The 13,085-nt window shown below is 42.6% G+C and overlaps 1 protein-coding gene across 1 annotated transcript in view; it reads right to left on the reverse strand.

Moving 5' to 3' along the window:
• The window catches only part of ADARB2 (adenosine deaminase, RNA specific B2 (inactive)), a 303,731-nt gene that overhangs the window by 23,999 nt on the left and 266,647 nt on the right, over window positions 1–13,085 (reverse strand). The window contains exon 6 of the mRNA XM_017819415.1: window positions 12,235–12,386. Within this exon, the coding sequence (XP_017674904.1) occupies window positions 12,235–12,386 (152 nt within the window). The remainder of the gene's footprint in view (window positions 1–12,234; window positions 12,387–13,085) is intronic.

The following is a 13,085-nucleotide window of genomic DNA, read 5'->3' on the forward strand; positions in this document are numbered from 1 at the left end:
CAGCCTACTGCTGTTCTGCTGTTCAGTACGATCAAAGCATCAGTGACTATAAGCACTTCTGATCTTTGCTGTGCTGGTTCTCCAACTGCTTAATCTCAGCTAATTGCAGGGGAGAAGGTGTCTGTGGATGCCACTTCAACCAGAACAAAATGTCAATTCAAGCCGGAATTGGAAAGGACAAATTTAAAAATCATTTGGAGTGGATTTACGATGTGTGCTACACTCAGATGTGGAAATTACTCCTGAGAGTTCCTAAGATAAAAAGGTGCTGGATTATTAATTATTAGATTAGAAATGTACACAGGTGCCTTGTATTTAAAATCGGTGAAACCCACTGATTTCAAGGCTCACCCCTTATTTTTGTATTTTCTCCAGGACCAGTTATGGCTTACATGGTAATGAAAAAACCCACTCCATATTTATTATTTAGTTAAAGAGTGAAGAGGAAATGGAAGGTGATTAAACAGAATCACACTCTGTCTGAAATTTTGCATGACTGCCTCAGATGTTCATTTTCTGTTTCCCCGCTTCAATGGAAGCTGCTCTCTTCTCAGGAAGGAAGAAATAAAACAGCCTATCTTGCATTTTTTTTTTTCCGTGGTTGACCCTCCATTCCTCAGCATGGTTTATAAAGCATCTTTAGAGCAGTTTGAGATAAAGGGGTGGAAAGAAGAACGCTAACATCTGACTGCCTTTGTATTTTGGTGGTTATTAGAGATGCGCTTTTCTCAACTAGGTGCTGAATAAATGTACAATATTACTGTTTCTGGAGGTGTTGAAGTGAGAATCATGGCACAGCAAACACTTTGGATGTGTCTCCTCTGCTGGGAGGGCTGGCTGGTCAGACAAATCACTGCTGTGCTGTGCTTAGTGATCAGCACAGAGCCAGCCTAAAATGCCATGGGCCAGGTTTGGAAGCAAGAAACTTTAGGGGTATTCTGAAAGAAGCCTGAATTTAAGGAAAAAAGAATAGGCAATCTCACAACATGCAAAGCTGAATTGTGGCTTCTGAGGGTAGGATTCATCACACCGAGGGCTGGACAGGGAAAAGCAGTGACCTTGTCTGAGGGTCTGCGGTGCTGCCTCTGTGGTGAGTGCAGGGATGTGTCCTTCCCAGGAGGGAACACAAGCACGTGTCTTGCACAGGTTAAGTGGGTTAAAACTATGTTGAGATGAATCCCTTAAAGTCTAGATGAGACTTTTAAATATAAGCCATGAGGTCTATTGCATCTGAATGCAGTCCCAGGAGGGATTTGCCTGCTCCCAGGGTCATGTGCTGCTTACCATGTTGTAGCAGAGTTCAGTTCAGATTGACATGTTGGACCTTATCATTAGGCCCTATATACAAATATAAATGCTGAATATATACTTCATCCGAGAATGTTACAAAACCTGGGACACCTGTAATTTTTTGAACTGAAATTAACAATTGAGATTGAACTTCTTTACCTTTTCTCTCCTTCCTGCATCTTTCCTTGCTGAAATACTGTCTTTTGACAGCAGTCCTTACCTTGATAAAATCTACCATCTGATAAATGATGTTACCTTCGGCATATTATTCTTTCTCTTTATCTTCAATCTATTCTTAATCTTCAAATAACAGTTTTCACTCTTTCTACTTCTTCCATTATTTTTCATCTGCCAATAGTTTCAAGTGATGTACTGACAAGGTGTAAAAGCAAAAGCAATTTTTCCATTCATAGGTTATCAATATGTGGCATTTAATCCAGAAAAACCAATGAAGGGAAAAATTTGAGGTTTGAATCCAAAAGAACATAAAGGAAATGACTGCATTATTTGTCCTCATCTGTTTTAAGTACCTATTAATTAAATTATGATTTTTGGATTGAACTGTGGTGTTAGAGACAGTAACTGTAAGAAGGTGTAAGAATGCAATTCCAACATGTTAAAGTATGTCAGTGGTGTTTTTTATGAAAACTCTCCATTTTGGTCCATCAAAATACTTCCATATATGATCACTGAGGGGCAAAATTTCATCTGTTCAGATGACACAGCAATTTACAGTGAATTTTTATTATTTTTGTAGACTAATATGAAATTATTGAAAGCTCATCCTAGGGAGAAGTGCCAAAATACCTTTATTGAGTTAACTGCTAGAGCAGAGAATGACACTTTAACACATGAAACCCATTTTACCACTGGACTAACTTCTAAGTAAGCCCTGGACTCCCAGCAAGCTTTAATCACTTCAGGGGACAAACAAAAAGATCTAAGAAATAGCTCAAAACATGTACCCTACAAATAGGTTTTCTATAATGGCTGTCTTTGAGGAATCCTGGGATTCAAATGTGAGTAACTAGTTAAAATTCACATTAAAAGCACGTGTTGGCAGCAAAATCATGCACAGCTTCATATAAGAGTTATAAATAACTGTTCCAGGCAAGGAGGAATGAGCATACTGGGTCAGGCATCAGGGAGAACCTTCGTGCCACCCACAAATCCAGGCTGTGGACTCCAGCCTGCTCTGGAGTAGAAAAGCATTAATATGTTGAAGCCAAAAGTAGAAGATTTATCAGCGGAATTAAGATTCTGTGCATGTGGCAATCAAGGAAAGTGCAACTCAAACACTTCAAGATGATTATTTTTAATTACTAATTGCTCCTCTCATCTAAAATCAGATATGCCATGCCACTGCTTTGGAAGTGCAGCTGCTCCCACAGAGGAAAGTCTGGAGATCTGGCAAAGGGCTGCACAGGTGCTGTGAACTCTGTAATGGAGAAGACTTCTGCCTCTGAAGCTTTCATAAGCCTTGTCACCAGTCACAGAGGCACATTAACTGGTCTCCAGCAATGACCAGCTCATCTTTGACAGAGTAGAGAGATGCTGCTGGTTCCCAGGTTAGCAGCTAATCAAAGCCAGGGCAGTGGCTGGAGGCTCCATGTGGAGAGAGACATCCTGCATCAGTTGGAGGCCACAGGGGACCAGTTGTTCACTTATGTCCTAAGCTATGCATTGCTATATTTTTTTTGTTAATGAAAAATGTTTTCTCTTAAAGTTAGGCTTTATCTTTTAAAAATACTTTGTGTGAAAAATGTATCAAGATCACTGGAATTGCCCATTTGGTGACAATTCTCTCCCCTGCCATGTTTTAATCAAAAAGTTTACACAAACATAAAGAGAATGTGTTATTCATCATAACCCTCTTTCTTTTATCAACAAAACATGCTGTTATTCATGTGGCTTTGGGATTTTGTTGTTGTTGTGAAATTGAAATCTTTAAGAGTGATTTAAGAAAAATGTTGTGAAAGAAGTCAATGAAATATGAAACCAGAAAATGAACACCATGAGACAGAAACAACTTCAATCTGTCAATAATTTTCAGCCACCATATGGTTGGTATGAGTCTAGAGAGGCTGTGGTTCCTGATGCATCTAGTTGCATCTGATGATATATTCTAGTTCAGCTTCTGGAGGAGCTGTAGAGTCCTATGGTGTCTGGCTGAAGAAATTAAACCTAGTTCATCAGGAAATGGTCCCTGTTGGGCTTAAAAATCTATAGATTATAGTTACTAAATTATTCTGAATAATGTTATAATAGTGCTTAGAATATATAGTACTTTCCATTTCAATATTCTACTCTGAGCATTAATTACCCATTCTCAGAGCTGTGATAGCTGGATACCTTTAATTCCCATTTTAAAAGGATGGAAATAGAAATTACCAGGATGAGGTAGTTGCTCAAGCCTGACTAGAGAAGGCAGCTAGCAGAGTCCTAGTTAGAATTAAATTCTTTTAGGCTTTTATGCAGATGTCTTCAGATTTTTCTCCTAAGAATCTGAGAAATTTCCCAGGAGTCTGGGGACTTCCAGGAGTCTCACAGAGATCTTAACTGGACCTGGAGTTGCCTGAAAACCTTTATAAAACTCAGCTCATGAATTTTACCTGTGATTCCAACTCAGTGGAAGGGTAAATTAAACTAAATTAGATCCGAGTGAGTGTAGTTTTTGCCTACAGAGATTTTTCTATGCTATGGTTTGATATTTTCCACACAAAATATGTGCCTTCAGTAGGTGCATATCTGTAGCAGGCTATGGGATGTTGGGGGTGGAAAGGAGGAAGCCATATCCAGGAGCATGTTGTCTCTTTGTCCCTGCTGCAGAGGACCTTGGAGAACCTCAGACACGACTATTCCTTGTCCTGGACAAATTCAGGGACAAAGAGCTTTTCTTAGTGAAATATTTTGCTATTATTCTGAAAATTTCTCAGGCATGGTCTTTTGCTGATTAATGTAGCCTTTTTATCACATCTGCACATTGCATCCAAATGCAGTGTTTTACAAAGCAGCAAAACCCATAACAAAGCAGAATCAATAAATACAGTGAAATGCCCTTTGGCGATTCAAGCATTCTGTTAAAATTAGGATCTGATTATAGCTGTGGAAACCTGTTTTTCTGAATCCTAGCAAACACATTTTGCTTTACATGAAAGCTTTTCTAAGATGTGGCCAGTGCTGGCTCTGAGCAATCCATACTTTTCAGCATATTCTTTCTCTTTTCCTGCACTGACATATACTTCTAAAAATCTTATTTTCTCCTTTAAAACTCCCCATGAAACAACAAAACCCAAATAAAGCAAAAGCATCCAAGAATATCACAAGCAGAAGGAATTGGGACATTTTCAATGCATTGTCAAAGGCAAAGGGTTTTCTCGTGATGTGTCGGTTCTGACAAAGTTTTATAACAGAGACTGAAGAAAGGGAGCTGTCTAGCTCAGCTGATAGGGAATTCACTGATCCACGACTTGGGAGACACAGATTCAAGTTTTTATTTGATTCTAAGTGGCCTTGAATGAAAAAGCTCACCCTGAACTAGGCACGAGAGGAAATGAAATAGGGTTTTTCTACCCCTTGTTACTGTGCTGATGACCAGGAGACATGAAAGATGAGATCCCAATTTCACACAATTATTTTTTAAAAAAAATTTGCCTGAGAGGTTTTGATTTCTTTCCAGCCAGTCAGTATTTTGAGACCTGAAAATTGTCCATGAAGTGGTTATTTACTAGTCAGTTTTAGCAAAACTCCACTAAAAACCTAACTACCCAACCTAGTGGAGATTAATAATGGAATAAAAAGCAAGAGCAACTTTCACAGGTTGATTAATTGGCACTGAAAGCTTCAGGACTTCCAATGTAGCAAAATGAGAGCCTCTTTCTGAGGTGTATTCCAGGCTCTAGCCTGGAATACCAACAAATAAAACTGTAAGTGCTTTCATAGCTCTCCTAAGCCTGGAGACTGCTGGTCTCTCTGTCAGGTTTAGGGGCTGGAGCTGACCCTAGTGACTGGCAAAATGTTTATCAGGGCAGGCCATGTAGGGCCTCGGACCTCTCCTTTGGATTATCCAAACTGATGGGTTTTCCAGACCTTCTGGCACTGCTACTCTGAGCAATGGGTACATCTGAGCACTGAGATGCGACAGCTGCTGCTTCTGCAGCTTTCCCCTCGGGGGCATCAGAAGGGCTGCAGGATTCACAGCCAAGAGTTTGGCCCAGTCACCATCTCTATTCATTCTAGTACCCCTGACATGAATCTTTCCACCCTTTTCCATTCTCTATCTTCTCTGCAGCCCTGGATGAGCAGAGAGTGAGTAGGAGATGCTGGGGGAGGAAAAGCTTCTTGCAGTGCTGGAGATGGCTCAAACCAGTGCCTGCAGGTCCTGTGTGGGTGTTGTGCATTGGAAGAAGCAGAGGGGCTCCACCCATCTTGAAGAGTCCCCACACAGGCTTTATGTTGCTGTCTCTCGCCCACTTCCTTATCATAGCTGAACATCACAGACCCACCTTCCCTCAAACTTTTCCATCGTTGTTGTGGCCCTCCTGTTCCAGAGTCCCACTGATCCCTCTCAGCCACACTTCCTTCTCCTGAGATCCCTTTGTCCACCTTCCCCAGAAGAAGGCGGCTCCCCCACAGTCCCAGTGTGGACTTATTTTAGATGCTGGGAAGAAATCTTTGAGCTTGGCTACATGCAGTACCACCTCCACACCTGGGAAGCCCTGAGCTAAATCCAGCCATTGCTCAGACCCGCAGTGCTTGGGGGCACAGAGGACCACTACATCCAGACTGGGCTCTGCTGTCCTCTTTGCCCATCCTGGTAGGAGCACACTTCACCTCTGCTCCCAGCCACAATGTGGTGATGTGTGTAAGTGGTGAAACGAATTCACCCGAGACTACTGTCCTGTGACCATTCTTTCCCTATCAAGTTAACTTGAGTGAAAGCAGTCACACTGAAACAGCATTTCAGCAGCCTGGGAGGACTGAGTTAGAAAACAGAGCAATTACGTATAAAACCAATGCCTGCTAACAGTCCTGAGAAGGGACACAGTCTCTTGACAGACCAGCTTGTAGTTAACTGTAGAATATAGTTTAATTCCCCTTGTATTTACTTAGGAAAATTGAGGCTGTGTCAGCAGCACAAGCAGGAAGGGGCCATTGCTTCCACAGAACTTGGTCTTAAAGAAGTTTGACAAAGGGTTTATACCTGAACCCACACCTTTTGTATACATCCCAGTCCAGCCTTGATGAAGTGAAAGGACAATTTCCTTCCACTTTCTTTAAAACCAATTCCCTAGCCCCTGAAGTAATCCAACAGCCTCGTGCTGTATCTGCAATTTCTGCAGCATCCTTTACATGACAAAGCGATCTGGGCTGACCGCAATAATTCATCCAGCACTAGGATTATTTCTCCCGAGGCAGTATTCAGCACTACAGCCTACAGTGTTGCATGCATTTTTTTTTTCTTTCGTGTTACTTCTGGGCATGGCTCTCTGTGATAATTTTGTTCTGAGATCCCCTGAGGTATTGTTCTGCTCAGTCATATGAAAAATAGGAAAATAATGCACCTTCATCCCAGTTCCACAGACGGGCCATTCATCAGCATAAAATCAACTTTACAGCCTAGGAGGAAGGTGCTCCATGCAGTGAATAGCTACAAATTTCCAAGATGGTTTCCCAAGCTGCAGCAGGCCAACAGCTGTGACAGAGAGATGTGATACCCAGGAGCATTCGTACAGTGGAAAAAAATAATAGTGTCCAAGTCCAAGGGATGACCTATGGTTACCCTTGATTTTTGCAACAGGGAAGTATATCAATCTGTTAGAACCTGATTTTTTTTGTGGTTACATGTATCTAATTTCTTATCAGCTCCCTAAGTTAACTAGATGGTTCTTCTTGAAATGCTTTCCCCCTTTACTATCTACTCATGAGAACATAATTTGTGCATTTAAACAAAATATGGGACTGACAAAAGGCAGGCAAAGATTTCTTTCCCTTGCAAATCCAGAGATGTTCAACAAACCCAATGGTTTTGGGAGTAATACTAGCTCAGTTGCTGCCATAAACATCCTCATTGTATTTCTATCCTGATAGCTGCCTACAGGACCCTGAATTCTGGGCTCTGGGGTTGACAGTCTCCTGACAGTTGTGGGAGATCATTTGTGTCCATCTCTTGGAGATGGACAACAGCCTGCTTAGATGGCCTCAGTTTGAATCTGGCCCTGTCCATCCAGTCTGCTCAGGCTATCTGATCTGAGGATCATACAGTGATGCAATTCTGGGTCAGCCCCATCTGAACACAGAGTGCTGAGTTACTGGTGTGAGCAGGGCAACTCTTCAAGGCAGCCCTGGATTTGGGGGTTAACAGAGAGCATGTTTTCTGAGAATGGAATAGAAAATCCAGCAGCCGGGTCGCAAGCAGGGAAAGCACAGATTTGCACAGTGAAAGCACACTTGAAATAGAGAGCACAAACTTGTTTTCCTGGGTACTCTTCAGCTTCCCAACTCTCTGAAAACTGCAGTGCACATCTCATCCCATCACCTACTAAGGCAATGATCTGGCTCACGTGGTTGCAAGTGGATCCTGCTTAGATGAGAGCTCTGTCAAATGTGTGTGCATGAGAGCTTCAGCACAGCTGTAGGTTAATAGACAAGCAGGAGGAAGACCCCATGTGGAGCAGATGCAATGGTGTGTTTCAGACCTAAAGGGAGTGTGGGATAAAACAGGAGCTGGGCTATCAAGGAATCAATGGTACAAGGCAATACAGCATGTTAGCAAGAGATAGAAAAGCAGCCCAGGGGAGAAGAACTGAGACAAGCCCTGGGGCAGACTCTGTTTGCCTCTTTGGCAATTCATGTAGTGAAAAAGAGAGAGTGCATCTCTAGAAAAAAGATGGACAATGAGGTAAAATCCTGCCAGAGAAGGGGAGTGGGGAAGCAGAGGGCTTTTTAGCTCAGTTTTTCAAGCAATTCATTTTGCTTTTGAAGAGGCTTAAAAAAAGCCAATGAGTCAAGAACCACTAAATTAGCTAGGAAGGTGCTTTAGCAAATCAAGGGCTTGATTATTCTGTGGCTTGACCTAGATTCAGGAGAAAGTGTAAAATATGCAACAAATACTACAGGGCTAGCTGCCCCCAGGGCTCCACCTCATGAGCTGGTGCATGTATGCTGTAATGGGAAACATCAGCCCCCTTAGAACCTTCAGGAAACCTGTGTTAACTTGGTGCCATGATACTGTCCTTGGAAGAAGTCAAAAATCCAGGAACACCTGGCTCAGATGTACACAAAGGGAGAAGGTACCAGAAAGGGAGATGTGCCAGGCTTTCTGTCCTGCAGCACTTAACTGAAGCAGGGGCAGAAGCTGAGTGTGTGAGAACACTGCGAACATGCTGCCTTTTTGCCATATAGCTGTGCTACGACCTTGAGGTTGACCTTGGAAAATGCTGAAAAAATTCTTGGGAAGGAGACTGATTGGAGAGAATGAGCAAGAACAAACCTGTAAAAACTCTCACAAACGTCTGAAACTCCTCTGGCATTTCCCAGCCTCCTATTCCTGCAACACCACCGACCCTGACTGGTCTCCTCTCCTGCTCTCACCAGCCAGCTCCTGCCCCTCTCCTCTCAACCTCCTCCCCTACTCTTTCAAATTGTGTATTCTTTCAAAGCTTTGACTTCACTTGGTTCCCCCTGTAACATTTTCCAACCTCCTGACTTGCAGGCACCAAAAAAGAGATATAAAACCCCTCCATGCTCATAGCAGCCCTGGTCCAATTGGATTTTGTCTCTCTTTTAGAGCTGCCTCAGGAGGTATTAACAAATGAGTCATCTTACTGACAGATCCAAGAAGGCCATCTCTGCAAACCAAAGTGAGATTTTACCTCTTTGTTCCTAATCTCCTATCTTCCTGCATGAACCTGGCATGGTGTGGGCTCCCTGGACCTCTCTTCTGCATTGCAGCTGTTCACATGAACCATGGGAAGGGCAGACTTTACACATGCCACTAACTTTGTACCCTCCTCTATCTGGTAAGAAATAAACTGGGTTTCAAATGCATGCTAGCTTACCTCTCCCTTACCAGAACAAAGCTCATAAGAAGGAAATGTGAGGCCTCCCTGAGGGTGCTGGAAAGACACGGTGGATAATAGGAAATTTTTGGAAGGAGATTTGAGAAGTGGATTTTACTCACTTCTTATATTGATAAAGGCTTATCATATTCCTTCTCAAAACCAGAAACCACATGGCGAGACACTGTTTTTAAATGTTAATGCATCTTTAGAGAATAATCAGTAACGTTTGATGGCTGTGCTAGCTCTAGGAGAGGCTTCTTTGTTGTTTAAGAAATGAAACAGCATTCATCTGGAGTTTCTTGTCATTACTGGATGAAAGAAAGGTTATTTCTTTAGAAAAAAAAAAAAAAGAAAAGATCTGAATGATAAACATTATAAAATACTTATCTTCCCAGATGTCTCTGGGATAACGTGAACTAAAACGAAATGCTTATCTCACTGAAGGACAGCTTTTGGCAGGACGGCTTTCTACACAGTGGTAAATTATTTTAAGAGCACTGGACAAAGGTAGAGGGATCTGTTTAAAAGAGTGAATTATGAACCTGATGTAACACTACTGAATCACCATGTAACCTTGGCTAAGCCACACAGCCCTTTCTGCCTCAGCTTCTGCATCAGGACAATAGTTGGTGTAATAACCAACAGAAAAAGTATTTTTGTGATTATCTACAAGTTTAGTGCTTACTGTGTGTGTCAAGTATGGGGTGAGTATATATTTTTAAACACAGCTTCTTGTATATATTGTTATCTAAAGATGCATTCCCTCATTAGCTGGGAGATTTATGTGCTCTTTGAAACAATCCATGAGTCAAGCAGGGTTCACCTGCAGGGCTGGGTTCTGCTGCCTATCAATGGCCAACACTGGCTGTCAGCTGCCCAAAGCACCTGCTTTGTCATGCATGGACGAGCAGAATTGAGCCTGGACAGCCTTTGACGAGAAGGCTGTTTAAAGGTTCTTGAGAATGGACCACATTTTAAAAATAAGTACAGATTTTGGTGCTTCCACTTGTGATGTCAAGAAAAGAGCATCCTAGGAAACCTGCCTTCTGGAAAACATGAGGGCCTTTAACCAAACAAAAAGCTTTTTTAGATGTCTCTTGATACACCCATAAAGTGGGAAGCCAAAAATCACTATTGGTTTTTGATATTCATAATCACTCCCTTTTTTATTTTTAATTTTGTTTTTAAGATGTTGCTATGTCTTCTCATTTTGTTACCTCATCAGGAATTTGTCAATGTGCTTTTTGCCTTTTAGGCATTTAGTTGCTTTTCTTCATTTTATAAACCCTGCTGATAGAATGTAGAAATCATGTTAGGCAAGGAAATGCATTTCCTTCCTGAATAGGCGAGTTCTGCTTTCTTGCCCCATGTTTCACATATGAAAAAAAGATTCCAGTCTGGGCAGAATAATACCTAATCCTTAATAAATAACTTATACAAATACGAATTCAGAAAGGAGTGAAACTACCATCTGATGGATTTGCCTGTGAGGAGGTGAGGTTGTTGTGTGACCTTGGATGATTAATTTTACATTCCCATGCCCGTGCTTCCTCCTCCATCTATTCTTCTGTCTAATTTTACATTCCCTTGCCTGTGCTTCCTCCTCCATCTTTTCTTCTCTCTTGCCTGCTTCACATTCAAGGTAGTCAGGGCAAGGACTATTTCTCATGTGTACATTTGGCATCCAGCACTGTGGGTTTTGCAGCACTGTAAAATGCATGTATGAGAAGCAATACCTAAGGGCAGAGATAAGAGTGTACCTTTCACCTTGTGTATTTGATCATGGGGTGACAGATGTGTGATAAAAAAGCCACAGATCCCTGGAGTCCCCTGTCCCTTGTTGGGGGCATTCCCTGTGGCTAGGCAGGGGCAAAGCTGGTGCAGTGGGAATGCAACAAGGACATGCCTCTGCCATGGCAGGGCAATGACAGGGACATGCGTGTCTGGGGGAGTGATGAGGTGAGAGTGCCGGGTCATGTGGTGGAGATGGGATGTGTCTTCATGGACAACAAGCCCTGCAGGTCTGTTGGTGGCACACACTGGTTCAAGACCTGTTTTATTTGCCTCATTTGCAGGATCACCTCTAGAGGTGAAATCCCCTGAAAAACTGTGTTTTTGCTTAAATGCCATAGATATGGGTCTAGGGACTCCAAAGCTGACCTGGTGGACTCCAAATAGCCCATCTGCCTTGCAGTGACTGTGCAGTTGATTTGACAGGCAAGATGGCCTGGGAAGGATCCTTTCCATAAGGGTTTTTACATTATTCGCTGCAAGTGCAGGTAGTATTTGGAGAGTCTGACCATCAATCAACACTACAGATGTGCTGTATCACATCGTATCATATCACAACATATCTTATCATATCATACCATCTCATTACTGCAGCAGCTGCAGCCTGGACAGCACAGGTTTATTGTAGATGCAGCCCTTCAAACCACACATACTGTGTGAACCCTGAGAAGAGTCTATGCATCTCCAACTAGAGTCTCGATCCTCTAGCCCAGCCTATGACCATGGCTTCAAGGATTTCTTTCATCACAGGAAGGCATTTATTTACTGTTAGGGTTGCATCTCCTAGCAGGAAATGCAGGCTATTGGGGATGTATTCCCTAGCAGAACCACTGAGCCTCAGGAGTGCAGAGCAGTCTCCCACTGCCTTGCCCAGCTCTGATTTTCCCTGCACACCCTGGCTGCCCCAGCAGATGGGGTGTGTTCTACAGACACTCACACCCCCTCCCCAAAACTCGTAGTACTGTTTTTGCTCTCAAGCAAAACGCTTTCTGCCAGTAAACAAAGAGAGAAAGAAAGACTGATCTTAAAAAAAAATAAAAAAAAAGACAAAGCCCACACCAAAAGAAGAGGGAAGATGCTTTTTCCTTACAGTCGGTTGTGATTTCGTAGGGGGAGTTGAGGCGCGCATCTCCGCAGGGTGAAGTGCTCACGTACAGATGGAACAGGATGTTCTCCCGCAGCCTGTAGCCTCCTTCTTTTAATCGCACGAAGATTGATCGCTCCCAGTCTTCTCGCCGTTTGCTATGATCACAAGAGAGGTTCCAGGTCATTTGTTACATGCCAAATCAGAAACATTTCTGTGCTCTCTCTCTCTCTCCTTTTCTCCCTCTGCTTGTTTGTTTGTTTTTATTAGCACCTGGCATCATATATTTTGCCTAGTGACAAGAGGAAAACGATAAGCTTCTCCAAGTGAAGGAATGTGTAAAGGGGGTCAAAACTGCCAAAGTGCTTTTGGCTAGCTTACCTAGAAAACATTTGAATGATAAAACATGTGGATTTTTGAAGGATAACTCTCCTTCCTCACATGTGTGGGATGCATAAACATATTGATTTTAAAGTGGTTTTGGTGCATAAAAAAAGTTCTCTTAGGCTGTTATGTGAACACGTCAGCTCTGCTCATCACAATGCTGAGGCACATGTTTAGATACCATTAACATCAGTCACCGCAGCCAAGATATGAGTTTATATGTTCCACCAAAAAGGGCCTCTGATGAAGCACCCAGATTTTATGACTACTGCCAGCCCTCCCTGCTCCCCAGGTGTTGCTCTTTTCCCCCATTCTACCAGAGCCACCTACAAGTGCTCCACCTAGGCCAGCTGTGTCCTCTTGGTCTCTCTGCATTTTTGGAAATCAAAAACCATCCTGAGAAGCGAGGACAAAACTTGAGTGGGCTTTTCTCAGCTGAGTTGAAAGAGATACTTATTAAGCTGAAGCTTTTA

The sequence above is a fragment of the Lepidothrix coronata genome, unplaced genomic scaffold (genome assembly GCF_001604755.1).
Source record: "Lepidothrix coronata isolate B3197 unplaced genomic scaffold, Lepidothrix_coronata-1.0 Scaffold74, whole genome shotgun sequence".
NCBI classification, from domain to species: domain Eukaryota; kingdom Metazoa; phylum Chordata; class Aves; order Passeriformes; family Pipridae; genus Lepidothrix; species Lepidothrix coronata.